Source organism: Neophocaena asiaeorientalis, unplaced genomic scaffold (assembly GCF_003031525.2).
Source record: "Neophocaena asiaeorientalis asiaeorientalis breed wild unplaced genomic scaffold, Neophocaena_asiaeorientalis_V1.1 scaffold629, whole genome shotgun sequence".
Taxonomy (NCBI): Eukaryota; Metazoa; Chordata; class Mammalia; order Artiodactyla; family Phocoenidae; genus Neophocaena; species Neophocaena asiaeorientalis.
The window spans coordinates 6,461,725-6,482,059 of record NW_020175468.1 but is presented as its reverse complement, the minus strand read 5'-3'; the positions used below and the strand labels follow the sequence as shown (position 1 = coordinate 6,482,059).

The 20,335-nt window shown below is 53.4% G+C and overlaps 1 protein-coding gene across 2 annotated transcripts in view; it reads left to right on the top strand.

Moving 5' to 3' along the window:
- Positions 1–20,335, top strand: part of GRIK5 (glutamate ionotropic receptor kainate type subunit 5) — a 52,809-nt gene that overhangs the window by 30,056 nt on the left and 2,418 nt on the right. For both annotated transcript variants that reach the window (XM_024768555.1, XM_024768554.1), the window contains 7 exons: positions 9,558–9,671; positions 9,841–9,950; positions 10,360–10,533; positions 14,839–15,004; positions 15,558–15,783; positions 17,608–17,736; positions 17,831–17,952. In XM_024768555.1, coding sequence (XP_024624323.1) covers positions 9,558–9,671; positions 9,841–9,950; positions 10,360–10,533; positions 14,839–15,004; positions 15,558–15,783; positions 17,608–17,736; positions 17,831–17,952 — 1,041 coding nt within the window. The remainder of the gene's footprint in view (positions 1–9,557; positions 9,672–9,840; positions 9,951–10,359; positions 10,534–14,838; positions 15,005–15,557; positions 15,784–17,607; positions 17,737–17,830; positions 17,953–20,335) is intronic.

The window sequence follows — 20,335 nt, the reverse complement described above, 5'->3', positions numbered from 1 at the left end:
CTCAGGGCTTGTAGGCCAGTCTCGAATTATGGTCCATTTATTCCACCCAGTGGCCACTGCAGGAATTACCTTTCTTCCTGCCATCACCGCTGCGCTGTGAATTCAGGCCCCGCCCCTCTCACCAGCCTCCTCCTGGGCCTCCTGGCCTCCCGTCTCTCTCCACTCCAGTTTGTCCTCCAGTAGGATCTCTGTACGAGGCAAGTCTGACCTATCACTCACAGGCTTTAGCTGTCACCCCCCGGGGCCCTCCGGTCTGGCCCTTAAGGACTAGGCAGATATCTTAGGTTGGGTTTCCAGGGAGCAGATTCCGAGGTGCAGATTAGCAGGCAGGTGTGTGCGGTGCCCTTGGAAAGCAGCGAGTGGAGGAGGAGGCCTGGGCAGAGGGAGGAGTTGAGCTGTGTTGCAGTCATGACTGGACCTCAGCCGTCCCACGGGCAGCTCTGGAGCTGGGATGGCCATCAAAGACATCCCCCTGGGCTTCCCTGGTGGCGCAGTGGTTGAGAGTCCGCCTGCTGATGCAGGGGACGCGGGTTCGTGCCCCAGTCTGGGAGGATCCCACATGCCGCGGAGCAGCTGGGCCCGTGAGCCGTGGCCGCTGAGCCTGCGCGTCCGGAGCCTGTGCTCCGCAACGGGAGAGGCCACAGCGGTGAGAGGCCCGCAAAAAAAAAAAAAAAAGACATCCCCCTGAGGTAAGGGGGAAGGCTTTTATGCCCCCCACCGACACGTCATTGGATGAGGGCTGTCCTCGGGGAGGGTCAGGACCTGGGGCAAAGGGGTTCTTCCACCTACAGAGCAATCAGCCACCAACGCCTGGTACCATGAGTGCCTGATCCGGAAGGCGGGTCTGGGCGACCACCACGGTGTCCACTACAGCTGTGGGCTGGTTAGATGCCAGACAGAGCCAGCTTCAGGTTGCCCGCTTTCCCGTGTGGTCCCTGGTGAGCCACTTCATCTCTCTGAACTAGCTTCCCCTCTTGAAGTGGGAATGATGTTCCCTCCCTCACAGAGTTTTGTGGGGAGTGGGTGAGGGGGAAGCTGGAGGTCCCAGAACAGAGCCTGAGTTACCGGGGCCTTGCAGGTAAGGAGTTTGCTTGTTCTTGTTGTTGTTTTCTTTTTGGCGGAGCCAAGTGGCTTGCAGGATCCTAGTTCCCTGACCTGGAATTGAAGCCGGGCCCCAGAATTGAAAGCACCGCGTCCCAACCACTGGATGGCCAGGGAATCAACCCCCCCTTTTTTTCCTCCTTTTTAAATTAATTAATTAATTTATTTTTGGCTGCGTTGGGTCTTCATTGTTGCGCGCAGGCTTTCTCTAGTTGCAGAGAGCGGGGGCTACTCTTCGCTGCGGTGCCTGGGCTTCTTACTGTGATGGCTTCTCTTGTTGCGGAGCACGGGTTCTAGGAGCGCGTGCTTCAGTAGTTGTGGCTCACGGGCTTAGTTGCTCCGCAGCAGGTGGGATCTTCCCGGACCAGGGCTTGAACCTGTGTCCCCTGCATGGGCAGGCAGATTCTTAACCACTGTGCCACCAGGGAAGTCCCTTTTCTTCTTTTTGGATGTTGTTTTTATTGTGTTATGAAGTCACTGGAAGGTTTTAAGCAGGGAAAGTGTCATGATCTAATTTATTTTTTCTTTTTTTTTGGCGGTACGCGGGCCTCTCACTGTTTTGGCCTCTCCCGTTGCGGAGCACAGGCTCCGGACACGCAGGCTCAGCGGCCACGGCTCACGGGCCCAGCCGCTCCGCAGCACATGGGATCTTCCCGGACCGGGGCACGAACCCGCGTCCCCTGCATCAGCAGGCGGACTCTCAACCACTGCGCCACCAGGGAAGTCCTATTCTTTTTTTTTTTATTGAGGTGAAATTCATATAACATAAAATTAACCAAATTCAGTGGCATTTAGTATATTCACAGTGTTGTGCAACCATCACCTCTATCTAGTTCCAAGACATTTTCATGACCCACAAAGAAAACCCGAACCCATTAAGCAGTCACTCCCAATTCCCCCCTTCCCCAGCTCCCGGCAACCACTACTCTGCTCTCTGTCTCCATGGATTTACTTATTCTAGACATTTCATATAAATGGAATCAGCCAATATGTGGCCTTTTGTGTCTGGCTTCTCACACAGCATGATGAGCTTGAGGTTCGTCCACGCTGTAAAATGATGAGTACTGTCTTTTAGGGCTGACTAATATTCCATGGTATGGATATAGGACCTTGATTTAATTTCAAAATCATTTAAAAATGATTACTCTGGCTGCTGAGAAATAACCGTAGTGGACCAAGAGTAGAGACAAGGGGGTCCATTTCAGAGGCCATTGGAAGGTGTGGAAGAGAGAAGATGCTGGCTTGTGCTCGAGTGGTAGCTGTGTCAGGTGTACCACCAGGTGGGATGTGTGCCAGAGGGTGAGAGGACTCAAGAGTGACTCAGGGTTTGGCTAAACAGCTGGGCCAATGGCAAGGCCAGTTTCCACCATGGGGAGGACATAGGAGGAGAAGCTTGGTGGGGTCGGGGGTCGGGGGGGTAAGAATTATCTCTGGGCGTGGGTTGTTTGAGATGCCTATTTGAAATTCAAGGGGGAGACAAAAGAATTTCCTTGTGTGACTGAGCATGAATTATTTAACTTGTCCACTATTGATGGATATTTGGGTGGTCTCCAGTTTTTGCAGGCACAGACAATGCTACCATCAGTTGGATTGGTGGGGGTATTCCTGAGGGATAAGTTCCAAGTGGTGGAGGCACTGGTTCAAAGGGTATGAATGTTTTTTAAGTATATACTGCCAAATGGTCCTTCAAAAAGGTTCCACCAATTTCTATTCCCACCAAAAGTTCACGAGAATGTCAAATTTTCCACACTCTTGCCAACAATGGGTATTATCAATCTTTTAAAAAAACCTTTGCCAATCTGAGAGGCTAAAAATATCTCATTGTTTTAACCTAAACAGAATGTCACACGGCTGCATATTAACTCCCATGTGGATGTACTGTAATTTATTGAAGCATTTTTTATATTTAGTTGTTTCCAGGTATTTTTAGATGTTTGTTTGTGCTGTTATAAACAACCATAAGCAAACATCTTTATGCACAAAAGCTTGGCTTGCATTGTAGCTGATTAGGATTGAATCTCAATAGAATTACCAGGTGAAAGAGGAAAACCCTTTGTATGGCTTTTGTTATATACCGTTGAACTGCTTTCCAGAAAGACTACATCAGTTTCTTTTTTTTTTTTCTTTTTTAACACCAGTTTCTATACAGGCTCCTTCTTGGCACTGAGGCTTTTGATGGATTTTTAGATATTCAGACAACCTCCTGTCATTTTCATAGATGGCAAGTCATTTTGATTTTTCCTGCTTTGTCTGGTGGACCACAGTAGGGCTTATGTGGCCAAGTGATAAATGGAGTCTGAGCCCAAGTTCCACTCAGAGTGGGCCTGATAGGCCCTTGGACTCACTCTGTGTTTTTCCAGGTCCTGGTTGTATAATTGGAATAAGCTTTCTGACCTGTGGAGTCAGGGTCATTACGGTAGAAAGAGCCAGTGGAAGCCCCTGGACCTCCGCCTGTTTTCCAGGATAGTAATCCAAAAGCAATTCTACATCCTTTGGAGGAATTGCAGAGATTAGTGCCGCCATTAACGGCCTGAAAGAAGCAGGGGTAGTGATCTCATCCCTGTTCAACTGGCCTGTTTGGCCTGTGCAGTAGGCAGATGGATCTTGGAGAATGACTGTGGATTCTTGTAAATGCAATCAGGTGGTGACTCCAATCGCAGATGCTGGCCCAAATGAAGTATCTTTACTGGAGCAAGTCAACACAGCCATTGGCAGCTGGTGTGAGCTACTGACGTAGCAAATGCTTTTTCCTCCATACCACTTTCCAAGGACCACCAGAAGCCAGGAGTATAAACCTTCAGTCTTGCCTCAGGCTGACATCAACTCTCTTGCTTTCTGCCATCATATAGACCAGCAGTTCCCAACCTTTTTGGCACCAGGGACTGGTTTCGTGGAAGACAGTTTTTCCACAGACTGGCGGGGGGATGGTTCAGGCGATAATGCGAGCGATGGGGAGCCATGGGCAGCGACAGATGAAGCTTCACTCGCACGCCGCTCACCTCCTGCTGTGCGGCCTGGTTCCTAACAGGCTGCGGACCGGTGCCGGTCCACGGTCCGGGGGTTGGGGACCCCGATATAGAACACTGAGAACTTAGGTCTCTTGACGCTGGTAGCCTGAAATAGCATTTAGCGAGGAGGTTGGCAATAAACCCACGGCTGATACCAGTCAGTCAGTGTCCAATCTGGAGACAAAACAGCACCAGTTACTTGAACAGAATCATATCAGCTATTTTTGTTTGTTTCTTTGTTTTGTTTTGTTGTTGTTTTTTTTTTTTTTTGGCTGTACCTCGAGGCATGTGGGATCTTAGTTCCCTGACCAGAGATCGAACCCGTGCCCCCCGCAGTGGAAGTTTGGAGTCTTAACCACTGGACCGCCAGGGATTTCCCCTCTTATCAACTATTTGAACAGAGAGAATTTAATACAAAGATTGTTAACTAGGGGTTCCCTGGCGGTCCAGTGGTTAGGACTCCATGCTTTCACTGCTGAGGTCCCGGGTTCAGCCCCTGATCAGGGAACTAAGATTCTGCAAGCCACGCAGTGCAGCGAAAAAAAAAAAAATTGTTAACTAGATGTAAAGTTGTTAACCCACTAACCGAAAGAGTAAAAAGAAATCTAATGGATCCTGAAGGTAGCAGCTGGAGGAAGCAGCCACCACCCCGAGGGCTAAGGGGAAAGGGGAAGAAGTTGGAAAGATTAAACCTTAGAAACTCAGACGAGGGTCCCCATAGAGCTGAAACTCAGACCTTTGCTGTTTGTCTGGTATTGCGGATATCTGGTGGGGTTTTTGGATTTGAGCAACAACTTATACCTGGGTATAACTTGTGTGTGCTGCTTTAATCCCTTTACCAAACAACCTGTAAGGCTTTCCATGTTGAGGGAGGCCCAGAGCATGCAACAGCTCTGCAGCAGGTCCTAGCTTCATGCAAGCTGATCTGCCACCTGGGCCTGATGACCCGGCAGATCCCGGGAAGTGTAGAGTGCTGGTGGCAAATAGGGAAGCAGGCACCAAGAGGTGACTCGCATGCAGACCTCTAGGGTTTTGAAGCAAATCATGCTGTTTTCTGCAGATACTATTCTCCTTTTGAGAAACTGCTCATTAGCGGGCCCTGCTAGACACTGAACACCTGCCCATGGACAGTGAGTGACCCCGTGACCTGAGCGCTCATGTGACCTGTAAAAAAAAAAAAAAAAAAAAAAAAAAAAAAAAAAAGCTCTGCAGCAGGTCCTAGCTTCATGCAAGCTGATCTACCACCTGGGCCTGATGACCCGGCAGATCCCGGGAAGTGTAGAGTGCTGGTGGCAAATAGGGAAGCAGGCACCAAGAGGTGACTCGCATGCAGACCTCTAGGGTTTTGAAGCAAATCATGCTGTTTTCTGCAGATACTATTCTCCTTTTGAGAAACTGCTCATTAGCGGGCCCTGCTAGACACTGAACACCTGCCCATGGACAGTGAGTGACCCCGTGACCTGAGCGCTCATGTGACCTGGGTATTGTCATTTTTGCATCAGTCAGGGGTCTACCGGGAAACTAATCACTCCAGATATTTGTGGGGTTTTTAAAAATATTTATTAATCTATTTAATTTTTGGCCGCGTCGGGTCTCAGTTGCAGCATGTGGGATCTTTGTTGCGGCATGCAGGATCTCCGCTGCAGCGTGCAGGCTTCTCGTTGCGGCCCGTGGGCTTCTCTCTAGGTGTGGCACACAGCCTCAGTAGTTGTGGCACGTGGGCTTAGTTGCCCCGTGGCACGTGGGATCTTAGTTCCCTGACCAGGGATCAAACCCGCATCCCCTGCATTGGAAGGCAGATTCTCAACCACTGGGCCACCAGGGAAGTCCCCAGATATTTGAATGAAGAGAATTATTTACTAGGAATAAAGTTGCTAACTAGTTAACTGAGAGGGTAAAAGTTGAAGTCCAAGGCAGGAATCAGCAGTTTTTCTGCAAGGGGCCACACGTAAATATTACTGGCTTCCAGGTCATCCTGTCACTACTCAACTCTTCCATTTTATGGAAAGCAGTTGTAGACAATACCTAAACAAGTGCGCCTGGCTGTGTTCCAATAAAACTTTATTTACAAAATCGGGCAGTTGGGACTTGGCCTGAGGGCCATAGTTTACACACCCTTGCTCTCTCTCTCAGGCATCAAGGAGGTAGCAAGGCAGGAAGTGGCTCTGTCTCAAGTTCTGAAGGAGCAGAGAAGAGCTGAAACTCGGAAACTTAGAGGAAGGGCTCTGTGGGGCGGAAACTCAGACCCCGAGGAGGGGGCACTCGCCAGCTGGTGCTGGTGCCCCAAGAAAGGCTGGGCGAGGCTGGTTCTGCAAGTGCTGGGAAGCTGCAGACTGAACTTGTCTGCCGCCCTGTGGAAGAAATGCTGCTGCCTTTGGCGCAGAAAGGCTGGGGACCCGAGAGTAGACAGAAGGAGCAGATAACTCTCCTTCCTCCAGCCTTGCAGCTTTCCTCTAGTGCCCCCTGTTGGCAGAGCCTGTCAGGGAGCTGATGGCACAGCACAGATGGTTTGCACAGAGCTGGTGTACAGGGCAGGCTGGGGCAGAGGGACAGTCACAAGTGCTTTGGTTGGTTTTTAGGCATTTAGACAATCCCCCTGTCATTTCTACAGGTGGCTTATCATTTGGATTCTTCCTGATTTCGTCCCAGAGATTAAACTGTCAGGGTTCCCTTGGGAAGGGAAGCCTTCTCTAAGGAACAGGTGTCCCTTTTGGGAAATGAAGGAGGAAGAGGAGGAGGTGGAAAGGGGGCAGGGGTTCCCAAGACTCTGAGAGGGGTCTAGAAGAACTTGCAGCATTTAAGGATCTGTCTGTCCTCCATTCGGAATTCATCTCAAATCGGACCACCTCCTCTCCACCTCTACTTAGCCCCGCCCCCAGCACCTCTGTGGGCATCTTTAGTCAGCTTCCACTCTTGCCCCTGTGGTCTGTTCTCAGGGCGGCCAGATCATGTTACCCTCTGCTGCTCACACCCTGTGATGTGATGTCCTCTGTTGCCCTTGGGGTAGAATCCGGCCCCCTTCCCCTGGCCTGCAAGGCCCTGCAGGGCTCTGGTCCCCACTCTGCTGCATTTCCCACCCCACCCCCCTTTCTGCTCCAGCCACCCTGGACACTGTCTTAGGTGTAGTGGAAAAGCCACCCAAGGGTTTTTAAACAGGTGACTATCATTTTGGATGGGGGGAGTGTTATGAGCAGAGGCAGGGGTCCAGTGAGGAGGCTGATGGGTTATCGTGGGGGGCCTTTGCCAGGACAGACCTCCTGTGGGTGCATAAAAATAAACATTCCTGTATTAGCTAACATCGTTCACAACGATTCACATATTAGTCACGAGAGTGGCAAGTGCACAAGGAGAAAACCGGGAATTCCCTGGTGGTCCAGTGGTTGGGACTCTGCTCTTTCACTGCCGAGGGCATGGGTTCCATCCCTGGTTGGGGAACTAAGATCCCACAAGCCGTGGGGTGTGGCCAAAAAAAAAGGGGTGGGGGAACCACTCCTTACTCTCAACACCCAGGGATTCCCAGGGGTATGCTCTGAATCTGGTGTGTTCTGGGCCCTTGCCACACATGGCAGCCTCTGGATTCTGCCTTGGGGACGTGCCATCTCTCTCTCACCCTGCCGTAGTTGCTTCACCTGTGCTGTCTCTCTCTACTCTTGGTTAATCTTCTGGGTCTGTCCTCTTTCCCTGACATCGAATTGCCTTTCAGATCTCTTTTCTCCTAGACCCTGGATTTCATTTTGGGTCCACGTGATCTCTCCCTGACCTTGGTTTTGTTTTCAGCCTGTGCCACGTCTCTTTGCAGTATCTTTGGGGCCTGTGCCCTCTCTCCCCACCCCAGTTCTGTCCTAGTCTGTATTACCTCATGTGGTCTCGGTCTCAGCCCCTTGGGGGGTGAGTGTGTCCCTCCTCCCAGGCCCTGATCCAGGACCTTGGCTCTTATTTCAGCCCCAGGAGGAGGACTCTACTTGAATTTGGAGTCATTGCTGGGGCCCGGTTGAGCCCTGGGGGATGGAATCAGTATGCCTGGAAGGAGCATCCTGGGAGCCGGGTTCCAAATCCAGGAGACAACTCGCTCCCCTCCCACCCAATTTTACAGAGAACCAAACTGCGGCCCAGAGACATGGAAGCAAGCCCCTGCCCCTGGTCACCCAGTGAGCTTGGGGCAGAGCCGGGGCTCTCTACTCCCACCCCCGGCCCTTCCCAGCACCCTGACCCCTCTGTCATGTATGTGCACACGTGAGGGCACGTGTTCGGGTGTGTGCACTGTGCCTCTAGGGAATGCCCCCCACGATGTCATCACTCCTCCCTACACTCGCGTACAGGGCACGTGTTTGTCTGCCTGAGTCCACGTGGACAGTATGTCACTGGGTCAGCCTGTGTCTGGGCACGCATGTGTGGATATGGCATGGTGTGCACATGCTGGTGGTGTAGACCTGACCGTGTACAGTGCTCACGTGTGCAGTGTGTGTGTGTGAAGTGCCAGGTTTTTTCCCAGCTTGTGTCCTGCCCACAGCTAATGACTGGCTGATGTGCACTTGGCCAAGAGCGAGATGGCCCCTTTGGATCAGGCATTCCAGTGTGTCAGCGAGACCCCAACACACACCCTTTTCTCTGCCATACCCCACCCACTACCCACCCTTCACCACTTCAGACCTGGACCCCAGCCACCCCTCCCTGACTCAAGACCACATGCAGCTTCTCCTGAGGTCATTACCTCAACTGAGCCGGGCGTGGTCCTGTGTGTCAGGGGTGGCTTCATGCACACATCTAGGTCCCTGGTGTCTGCCAGGGGCAGGAGAGTGGAAGTCATGTCTCTGCTTTATGGTCCCCAGCTCCTGCCTTTACTCCCTAGTGCCTTTGCCTCTCTGAGCCTCAGTTTCCCCTTCTATAAAATGGGCCTAGTAGTGGCCCTCAGGGAGCTGTTAAGAGGATTATACAAAATAATCTACATAAAGTGACATCTAGCATGGAACCTGGCACATAGTAAGCACTTGATAAATATTACCTGTTAATTGTTCATACAGAAGAGAAAACCAAAGCTCCAAGAGGGTCCTGAGTGGGTCAGTGTCCAGGCATCTCAACTCCAATCTCAGGCTCTCTCTTCAGGACCCCGGCATGGTGGGAGTGGTGGGGGTCAGTGGTAGGTTTTATAAAGCAGGGTCTTAATGATGAACTTGACTGGGAAGTGGGAGAGATTGGATGAGGCAGGGCAGCCGGGCAGGAAGGAGGCCACAGGAGCCGCTTACAGCAGATGTGAGATGACAAGGATCCAAATGGAGGCCCGAGGTGCACTCTTGGAGCCAGTCCCCTGGCTCCTTCTGCTGTCCTCTCTCTTTGGCTCTCTCTCTCAGCTTCTGATATTCTAAGTCGCTCCCTCAGTGCGTTCTCTCTAACTGCCCATCTGTCTCCCTGGCCCGCCCATCTACCCCCGCCCTGCTTCCCCTCCAGCAGAAGGCAGACCTGGCTGTGGCTGCGTTCACCATCACAGCTGAGCGGGAGAAGGTCATCGACTTTTCCAAACCCTTCATGACCCTGGGAATCAGCATCCTCTACCGCGTGCACATGGTACGGTTCCCCTGGAGGTGGGGGTGGGGGCTGGTGCTGGGGCCGGACACCCAAGGGAGGCAGAGGCTGTGGGCTGGACCTCGGATGGGCCGGTGGGGCTCATGGGCCCCGGGGCTGGGGGAGGGGCTCAGGTCTGTGTGGCTCCGGCTCTCACTCCGTCTCCCACCAGGGCCGCAAGCCTGGCTACTTTTCCTTCCTGGACCCCTTCTCCCCTGCTGTGTGGCTCTTCATGCTTCTGGCCTACCTGGCTGTCAGCTGCGTCCTGTTCCTGGCCGCCAGGTGAGTCCACTACCTGCTGCCTGGGAAGGAGAGGGCGGGGAGGAAGCACGAGCTGGGGTCTCCATGCCTGACCTTTCTGTCGTCTGTCTGGACCATCCTCGGCCTCCACTTGGGGCCTTGGATTCCCTGCACCCTCCCTTCTCCCTTTCTGGCCCTGTCTCTGTATTTCCTTCTTGTGGTTCTGACTTTTGCTCCGTGGTTCTCTCTGGGTCTCTCCCCTTCCTGTTATTTCTGTCCCCCTCCCCTTTTGCCTGCACTGTCTCTGTTTCTCTGTGTGTGTGTGTGTCTCTCTCTGTCCATCTCTGTCTCTCTTCCCCTCCGTTTTTGTCCCCCCATCTCTTTTGATCACGGTGGCTCTCTTTCCTCTGTTCCTCTCCTTTTTCTCCCCATTCCCCGTGTCTCTCCACAGGCTGAGCCCCTACGAGTGGTATAACCCACACCCGTGCCTGCGGGCACGTCCCCACATCCTGGAGAATCAGTACACGCTGGGCAACAGCCTCTGGTTCCCCGTGGGGGGCTTCATGCAGCAGGGTTCGGAGATCATGCCCCGGGCGCTGTCCACACGCTGCGTCAGCGGAGTCTGGTGAGAGGCTGTCTGTCTGCCCCAGTCGGGGTTGACGGAGGTGGGGAGGAGGGCGGGGGGGTTCTGAGGCCTGGGCCCATTCCCGTGTCCCACACAAGCTGTGTGACAGGGAATGGGGTGGAGGCAGCTGAGCCCCAGCTCTGCCACTCACTGGCTGTGTGACCTTGGGTCTCCATGCCTCAGTCTCCTCATCTGATAAATGGGGATAAAAATGCCCATGTCTCAGGTTGTAAGGATTCGGTGTGGCTAAGGGATGGGAAGGTGCTTCTGCTGACCTGAGGGGTTATAATCAGAACAGTATTGGCATTGTTACTGCTGTCTCGGACATTGCCCGGGCAATCACAGAGACACTGGAATCCTTGAGCCAGGACGGCCTTCACTGTCCAGACGTTGAGGCTGAGGCCCCGGACGGGGATACCTGCTCCCTCAAAGTCCCACGTGGATCCCGTAACTTTTTTTTTTTGGCCACACCTCGCATGGCTTGTGGGATGTTAGTTCCTTGACCAGGGATTGAACTCGGACCCTCAGCAGTGAATGCACCAAGTCCCAACCACTGGACTGCCAGGGAATTACCCAGACCCAGTAACTTATTTTGAACGGAACTTATTTTGCCCCCAAGACAAGCTCCAAGAACCTATGTGTCAGAGAGCAGACACTGACAACTGGTGGTGTCTGGCCCATAGTTTAAAAGATTTTGAATTAGTTGGCATTTAAAAATTGGGTAAATTCACATACAAATTCAGATTTCTCTTTTTGTTTTGTTTTGTTTTGGCCACGCTGCGCGGCTTGCGGGATCTTTGTTCCGGGGCACAGCAGTGAAAGCCTGGAATCCTAACCACTAGGCCACCAGGAAACTCCCCAAATTCAGATTTCTCACTTTTCTCAAAGATTTGGGAGATCTGGTAGTGCTCGGCTGGCATTCCCACCTGGCCTCGATGCCTGTTCCACTGGCCTCAGTCTTCTCTCCCTCCTTCAGTCACTTTTTTTTTTTAATTTTTTTTTTTTTGGCTGCATTGTCTATTTGTTGCTGTGCACGAGCTTTCTCTAGCTGTGGTGAGCGGGAGCTACTCTTCACTGCGGTGTGTGGGCTTCTCATCGCGGTGGCTTCTCTTGTTGCGGAGCACGGGCTCTAGGTGCGCGGGCTTCAGTAGCTGTGGTGCACGGACTCAGTAGTTGTGGCTCGAGGGCTCTAGAGCGCAGGCTCAGTAGTTGTGACACACGGGCTTAGTTGCTCCGCGGCCTGTGGGATCTTCCCTGACCGGGGCTCGAACCCGTGTCCCCTGCATTGGCAGGCAGATTCCTAACCACTGCGCCGCCAGGGAAGTCCCCCTTCAGTCACTTTCTGGCCTGGCTTCCATAAACACTCACATTTGCCACCCTATCTTTGAAACAGCAGCTGGGCTTGGTTGCAGTTCATATAACTCTTCTCAGCTCCTTTTCCTCATTAGAACCACAGAAAGCCAAGGAGGAGCTTAGGATAAGGAATATTCTCTGGTTTTATGGATTAGAAGATCGAGACCCAGAGAGAGGAAGTGGTTTGCTAAAGAGCATGCATTTGGCTAGAGGCAGGGCTGGGCTGAGCCAGCCTCCCGCCCCAGTGCCACCCACCCTGTAGGCCCTGGGTGCCTCTCCAGGGCAAACTGAGGCATTGGGCCTCCTCCCCATCAGTCAGGATCCATGCTCAGTAGTCATTCAGCAAGAGGTGCTTCTCAAGCCCTTCCATGTGCCAGGCACTCAGGTGGAAAATCAGTCCTCAAGAGGAAAAGGAACTGAGAATAAAGAGATAAATAAACACAAGGACATCATATTTTATGCCAAGAATATGTCCCGAAGATACTGTTTGATTCAAAACTTGTTTCTTCAGGACTAACCATAATGGTGGCAGGTTTTTTTCTTTCCCAGCTAAGCGAGGCTAACTACCATCTGGCAGTTGTTTGCAATTTGCTTGGTCCATTGGCTTTGAAACTTTTTGTTTGTTTGTTTTGGTTGCACCAGGTCTTAGTTGTACCCGGCGGACTCCTTAGTTGTGGCTCCAGAGATCCTTAGTTGCAGCATGTGGGCTCCTTAGTTGCAGCAGGGCTTTGAAACGTTTTTTTTTCTTTATTTTCTTTCTTTCTTTATTTATTTTGCGGTATGCGGGCCTCTCACTGTTGTGGCCTCCCGTTGCGGAGCACAGGCTCCAGACGCGCAGCCTCAGCGGCCATGGCTCACGGGCCCAGCCGCTCCGCGGCATGTGGGATCCTCCCGGACCGGGGCACGAACCCATGTCCCCTGCATCGGCAGGCGGAGTCTCAACCACTGCGCCACCAGGGAAGCCCCTACTTTTTTTTCTTTAATTTAAAAAATTTTCTGGATGTGCCATGTGGCATGTGGGATCTTAGTTCCCTGACCAGGGATCGAAACCGTGCACCCTGCAGTAGAAGCTCGGAGTCCTAACCACTGGACCACCAGATCCCTAAACTTTTGAATCTTGATGATTTTTTTTTTTTAACATTTTGGAATTGGCATCATGTCAGGAGTTATACCCTGTATTCATTTCCTGTTGCTGCTGCAACAAATTACCACAAACTTCGTGGCTTAAAAACAACATAAATTTATTCTCTTATAGTTCTGGAGGTCAGAAGTGCAAAATAGATATGACTGTGCTAAAATCAGGGTGTTGGCAGGGCCAGTTCTTCTGGAGGCTTTGGGGGAGAATCCATTTCCTTGCCTTTTCCAGCTTTTAGAAGCCGCCTGCGTTCCTGGGCTTGTGACCCCTTCCTCCATCTTCAAAGCCAACAGCATAACGTCTTCAAATCTCTCTCTCTGACTCTGACCTCCTTCTTCCGCATAAGGACCCTTGTGATTCCATGGGCCCAACAGGATAATCCAGGCTAATCTCCCCATCTCAAGACTCTTAACTTAATCATATCTGCAAAGACCCTTTTACCCTGTGAGGGAACATACTCACAAGTTCCAGGGATGAGCATGTAGACATCTTTGGGGGGCAAGCCTTTCTTCTGCCTACCACACACCCCGACTAAACTTTATTAACATTTTTAATATAATGATGTATCAGATGTATGTAAACTGCGCTATTGAAGAACCAAACAGGGTGCAGTGAAAGAGAACAGTAGAGAATGAGGGTGCTTGGGAAGGGCCCCTCTGAGGAGGTGCCATCTAGGCTGTTTCATCTGAAGGTGCAAACAGAGGCATGCCTGCCAAAGAGAGAGGGAGGCGCATTCCAGCCAGGCATGAGAGGGAGGCATGTGTGAGGAGGTGGCTGAGAGGGCATGAAGGGACCCGCTGTGACAAATCTGGCCGAGTCCCCCAGTCAGGTGGGGGACCAGTGACCAACTCTCTACAGCCCATCCCTTCTGCTCCTCAGTCAGGGACCCTCTTCCCCAGCTGGGTGTTCCCTGCCCCTTCCCATCGCTGTCACCCAGGAAGCCCCCAGTCATGTCCCCTCGCTCACCTTTGACCCCTTTGACCCCAGGCTCACTCTTGTCTCCACCCCGAGTCGTCCCCCACATTCAGTCATTCAACAGATGTTTCTTAATCTCCAGATGTGACCTCGGCCTGGTGATTCAGCAAGCCAGGGCTGGTGGTAGGGCGGTGGGGGTGGGTGCCAGTGCTCTAGGGACTTGGCCGCCCCCTGAATAGCAGCAGCTCGGCCAGAACTCCCCTCCTGGGCCCCTCATCTCATGTCCACACGGGCCATAGCCTCCTGCCGCCACACCCAAGGGCTCGTCATGGTTCAGGACAGCTCTGCCTTGGAAATCAACGTTTCTTTTCTTTTAATTAATTTATTTATTTTTGGCTGCGTTGGGTCTTTGTTGCTGCGCGCGGGCTTTCCTTAGTGGCGGCGAGCGGGGGCTACTCTTCGTTGCGGTGCACGGGCTTCTCATCGTGGTGGCTTCTCTTGTTGCGGAGCACAGGCTGTAGGCGCACGGGCTTCAGTAGTTGTGGCACGCAGGCTCAGTAGTTGTGGCTCACGGGGTCTAGAGCACAGGCTCAGTAGTTGTGGCGCACGGGGCTTAGTTGCTCCATGGCATGTGGAATCTTCCCGGGCCAGAGCTCGAACCCGTGTCCCCTGCATTGGCAGGCAGATTCTTAACCACTGAGCCACCAGGGAAGCCCTCTGAAAGCAATTTTAAACCCAACGAATCTGGCTCCAGATTCCATGCTCCCAGCCCCTCCACTAGTCAGCAGTCAGCCTTCTAGATGCTGGGGTCACTGAGGGGGGCACCACCAGTGGGGCGCATGGCCACAGGGGCAGGGTGGCAGTGGTGGCTCCAACCTGTAGCTCACCCCTCCCCTCCCCAGGTGGGCCTTCACCTTGATCATCATCTCCTCCTACACGGCCAACCTGGCTGCCTTCCTCACCGTGCAACGCATGGAGGTGCCTGTGGAGTCGGCCGACGACCTGGCGGACCAGACCAACATTGAGTATGGCACCATCCACGCTGGCTCCACCATGACCTTCTTTCAGGTGGGGCCCCCGGAGCCACCCAGGCTTGGTTTCGGGATCCCCGCTGTGCACAGCAGCTCAGGGTAGGGCAGTGCATTCCTCAGAAAGTTCCCACGGGGCCCGTAGGAAGTAAGTAAGCTGTCCTGTTTGGCTTGGACGCAGGTCTCCCTGAAGCAGGCTGGGCCCTGGGTATATATGGTTGAGCATCTGCTCCCAGCTTCTCTGAATAAGGCCTGGGAACACTGGGAAGACAGGGCCGGGTGTCAAGCCGAGCCCAGGCCCAGGGGTGGAAGAGAGAAAAAGGGTTGAAGAACAGGCTGTGGCTGCGTCTTCCCAAGCCTTCGGTCCTCAGGATCCTCGCTGGGCTGGTGGGTGTGGGGTTGGCTTGGATCTGGCCCTGAGCAGTCTGTCTGTCTTGTGCGTCTCCTCTGTCTTTGGCTCTTCCTGTCTTCCTCTGGTCTCCCCGCTCTCTCGGGTTGAGGGAGACTTTCTAGAGGGCAGGGGACAGGGCTCAGGGGAAAGGCAGGAGTGGAAAGACCCTCACCCGCCTTCCCCTCATGCGCCCTCTGCCCAGAACTCACGGTACCAGACGTACCAGCGCATGTGGAACTACATGCAGTCGAAGCAGCCCAGCGTGTTTGTCAAGAGCACAGAGGAGGGCATCGCCCGCGTCCTCAACTCCCGCTACGCCTTCCTGCTCGAGTCCACCATGAACGAGTACCACCGGCGCCTCAACTGCAACCTCACCCAGATCGGGGGTCTCCTCGACACCAAGGGCTACGGCATCGGCATGCCGCTGGGTACGGCGGCAGTGGGGTGGGGTGGGAGGCCGTGGGTCCGCAGGCAGCTGGAACCAAGCTGTGTGAGCCGGCCAAGGGGCAGGCCAGGCCCTTCCCGAGCAGGCTGGGTGTGTGTGTGTGGCCTCCTAGCTGTGTGACCTTGGGAAGGTGATGCCACCTCCCTGAGCCTCTGCACCCTCCACCTGCATATAAACAGGCCTAGGAATGATCAGCTCCAGCCCTGGAGGGCTGTTGGGAGAACCCGGTGATACTGTGCACAAGTCGGTGCGTGTGAGCCGTGAGGCTTGCTGCCTTCCCCCATTGGTCCGAGGGCCCCTCGAGGGTGAGGACCTGGTTTTATTTACTTCATATTCTCTGCACCAAACCCACAGCCTGGCTCAGAGCAGGTGTTCCAGCAACGTAATGGACGTTGCTGGATGGGTGGAAGGGAGGGAGAGAGGGAAGGAGGGAGGGAGGAAGAATGATGGATGGATCTGCTAGGGAGACTTGGACATGCTTTTCCAGGGCTTGGTGCTGGAAACTCACCACCAATTTTGCCACCAAATTTTGGCATTTCGGCTTTTAAACCCACCTATATTCTGATGACCACTGCATTTCTTAGCTATGACTACATAACAAATTACCCCAAATCTTAGCAGCTTTGTGGTAGGGTCAGTGCTGTATCAGGGAAGCAGTATAGCCTGGTGCTTTGAGGGACAGGCTCTGGAGTCACAACAACCTGGATTCAAATCCCAGCTTCCTCCCTGACTCAGGCAGGAGTGTCGCCTGCTTCATGCAGATAATGAGGGTGGTAACACGCGCCTCACAGGATTATCCTGAGACTTAAATACGCTTCTGCAGACCAAGGGTCTGGCACATAGTAGGTGCCTGATGAATACCAATCACCCCACCTGCCTGCATCCCTAGTTCCTGGCACCTGGTAGATGCTCAAGAATTATAGTGGTAAATGAAGAAATGAGTAGAGGGTAGGATATGGGTGGGGTGTTTGGGGCCCAAGGATGGTTTAAGGGGAGGATCTGAGGGTAGAGAGGAGAGAGGTGGTCCAGGGTTGGGGCCACGCAGAGGAGAGGTGTGGCTGGGGATTCGCTCACTTGGCAGATCTGATGTCCTACTGTGTGCCAGGACTGCTCTGGGTGCTGGGATGCCACAGCGGGGAGCTAGCTGCTCAGCTCTCACCTCCAGTCGTCTACTAGGGGTGCAGACAGACAGTAAACACATAGCTTTATAATGTGATGTCAAGCAGTGTCAACTGCTCTGAAGTAAATAAGGGGAAGAGATGGACAGGGAGTGGGGTGCTTGCTGTCATTTTAAATAGAGTTAGAGAAGAGCCCCTAAGGCACCCCGTGAGCAGAGTCCTGAGGAAGTGAGGGAAGGAACATTCCAGGCAGAGGCAAAGGTCCTAAGGGAGCCCCAGGTGGTGGGACCAGTGAACGCAGAATCTTGTTGAACATTTGAAGATTTTTTTTTCTAGCTGCAGACAGAGCTGTTGGAGAGTTTTAAGCACCAGAGAGGCATGATCTCTGGCTGTGTTTCTGAAACTGTCCCTCTGGCTGCTGTGTTGAGAAGAGCCTGGCGGGGAGAGAGTGAGGGGCGGGCACAGGGAGAGGGGAACGGTAACAAATGTGACAAGTGGGGGCTTGGCCCAGGGGTGGTTGCAGGGGAGGTGGCGAGCAGTAGTCAGATTTGAAGGTGGACAGGGAAGATGCTGGGGATGCTGCAGAGGTGGGAGGAGAGCAGCTGCAGAGGGGAGGGAACATCTGGGGCTTGGGCCGGCAGGGCTCCAGGGTCCCGATGACTGTCCACGCCACCGTGTGCCCGGTCCAGGCTCCCCATTCCGGGATGAGATCACACTGGCCATTCTGCAGCTTCAGGAGAACAACCGGCTGGAGATCCTGAAGCGCAAGTGGTGGGAGGGGAGCCGGTGCCCCAAGGAAGAGGACCATCGAGCTAAAGGTCAGCCACCCCTGCACGCCGTGCCCTTCCCAAAGGCCCCTTGCCACCCCTGGCCCATGCAGCCCGACCCCTGGCTCTCCCCCTCCACCCCCAGGCTTGGGCATGGAGAACATCGGCGGCATTTTTGTCGTGCTCATCTGTGGCCTCATCATTGCTGTCTTCGTGGCAGTCATGGAATTCATATGGTCCACGCGGAGGTCGGCAGAGTCAGAAGAGGTGAGGGGGCTGGCGAAGGTTGTGTGGGAAGAAGTGGGACCCTGGGGGCAGGGGGTGTGAACACTATGGCATTGGGAGCCGTTACTGGAGGAATGCGAGGGTTGGGGGGCTGGGAGCTGGGGACGTGAGAGGATCGGAGCGACTCCAGGGGTCCAGGAGGTCCATGAAGAGGTGAGAGCAGGGAACTCCCTGACGGTCCAGCGGTTAGGACTCTGCGCTGTCACTGCAGAGGGCCCAGGTTTGATTGCTGATGGGGGAAAAAACTAAGATCCCACAAGCCGCGGTGCGGCCAGGAAAAAAAAAAAAAAAGAGGTGACAGCAGATGGAAGACAGTAGAGAGGGTCCACGGACGTGAGGAAGGACAGAGGGGGAAGAGGACGCAGGCAGAGATGAGGATGCAGGGGAAGGAGTGTGGAGGAGCAGAGAGAGAAGGTTACGGGGAAAGAATGAGGTGGTAAAGCAAGAAGAAATAGGAGGAGAGACAGGGGCAAGGAGAATGCAGCTGAATGCGACAGCAGGAAGACCAACTTGCTGGCCGGTCTCAGCCCACACTCGGGCATGGTGGTCCCCAGCCATACTCCAATGCTAACCCCGCGGGCCCCCGTGCTCCTCCGCGATTCCAACCTTTCCCTCTCTCTGCCAGCCTCCAGCCCCTCCCCCGCCCTTGCTTTGAGCCCATGACCTTGCTTCTCCTGGCCTGAGAAAAGCAGAGGAGTCGGAAAGCATGCCAAGCCCCACCTCTACATCCAGCTACCCTCATGCTTTCTCCACTCGCCCCGTTAGTGACTCTAGATGAACATCCACGCTCCTCGCTAAGGCTTCTCCGCGTGCGCCCTGTCTCCTCCTCTCTCGCCTTCCCAAGGACATTCCTCAGCTGTTCTCTCCTTCCCTCCAGCATCATCAGCTTTTCTCCCTCTACTGGATCAAGCCCAGCAGCATACAGATGTGCTGTCATTTCTCCCATCTTCAAGGAACCCTCTCTGGACCCCATTTCCCCTCCTAGTCACCACCCCATTTCTCCCCTTCTGTTGTAGCCTTGACAGGGTGTGTCCCTCTGCTGTTTCCAGTTTCTGTCCTCCCATTCCTTCTTGGACACACTCCCATCCAGCTTCTGTCCCCACCTCTCTTCTGCAGCCAGTCTTGCCACCAGTGACCTCCGCATCTGAAATCCAGCGCCTGAGTCTCCGGCCTCATCACCATGAGGCAGCCATGGGCTTCAGCACAGCCCATCACTCTCTCCTCACAATGCTCTCTTCCCTGCTCCTGCCTCATTTTCCTCCTACCTCTCGGGCACTGTTTTGTTGGGGCGCCCTAGGGCTCGATCCTTGGACTTCTTCTCTTCTCTTTCTCCCTTCTCTTGGTGATCCCATCCAGCCAAATGGTTTGTAAGACCATCTGTATGCTGATGACTCCTGTATTATTTATCTATGTAACAAATTATCCCCCAGTTTAGCAACTTAAAACAGCAAACTTCTATCAGTTCACAGTGTCCCTAGGTCAGGAATCTGGGAGCAGCTTAGCTGGGTGGTTCTGGCTGCCCAGTGTCTCTGGTAAGGTCATGGTCATGATGTTGGCTGGGGCTGCTGTTGTCTGGAGGCTCGACTGGGGCTGGAGGATCCACTTCCAGGATGGCTTACTGTCTCAAAATGTACCTGTGGGGTTTTAATTTATGGAAGTGACTGAGCAGAAGAGGCCAATGCCAGTGAAAGAAGAATTTATTACTTACATTACCTGACAGGAGGGGGCCTACCACACCACATAGGGCCACAAGGAAAGCACCAGATTTGGTCAGGACGCAGAAGAAGGGAGAGAGAAACCTAGGGCAGAGCCTTTATTGGGGTTTCCATGAGAAAGGCAAGGCAGCTAAGGAAACGGCCTAGGACTGGGCAGTGTGCATATGTCAGCAGGCTCTGGACGAGAGGGGTGGTCTCTAATTGTCTGGTACCCGGCCCTGGGTTGATTTAGGGCAGGGGAAATATTGGCTTGATGTGTGAGAGTCAGATAAAGGGGGTGTATAGACTCAGGATTGGTTGGTTTTCATGCGAAAGGCAGGTTCCCAGCCTTCTGCTATCCCTAACAATTGGCTAGCTCTGGGAGGGCAGTCTCTCCCTGACTAGCAAGATGTTTCAGATGTCAAAACATCCTAAGATAGAGAGAATAAAAATACACTCATTCACATAGCAGTTGGCAGGAGGCCTCGGTTCCTCACACAGGGACTTCTCCATAGGGCCGCTTGAGTGTCCTCACGCCGTGGCAGCTGAGTTTCCCCAGAGCGAGTGATGCAAGAGAGAGTCAGGAAGAAGCCAAAGTGTCAGCTGACCTAGCCTTATTCTATTGGTCACAGAGTGAACCTCATACAAAGGCAAAGGGGAGTACACAAGGG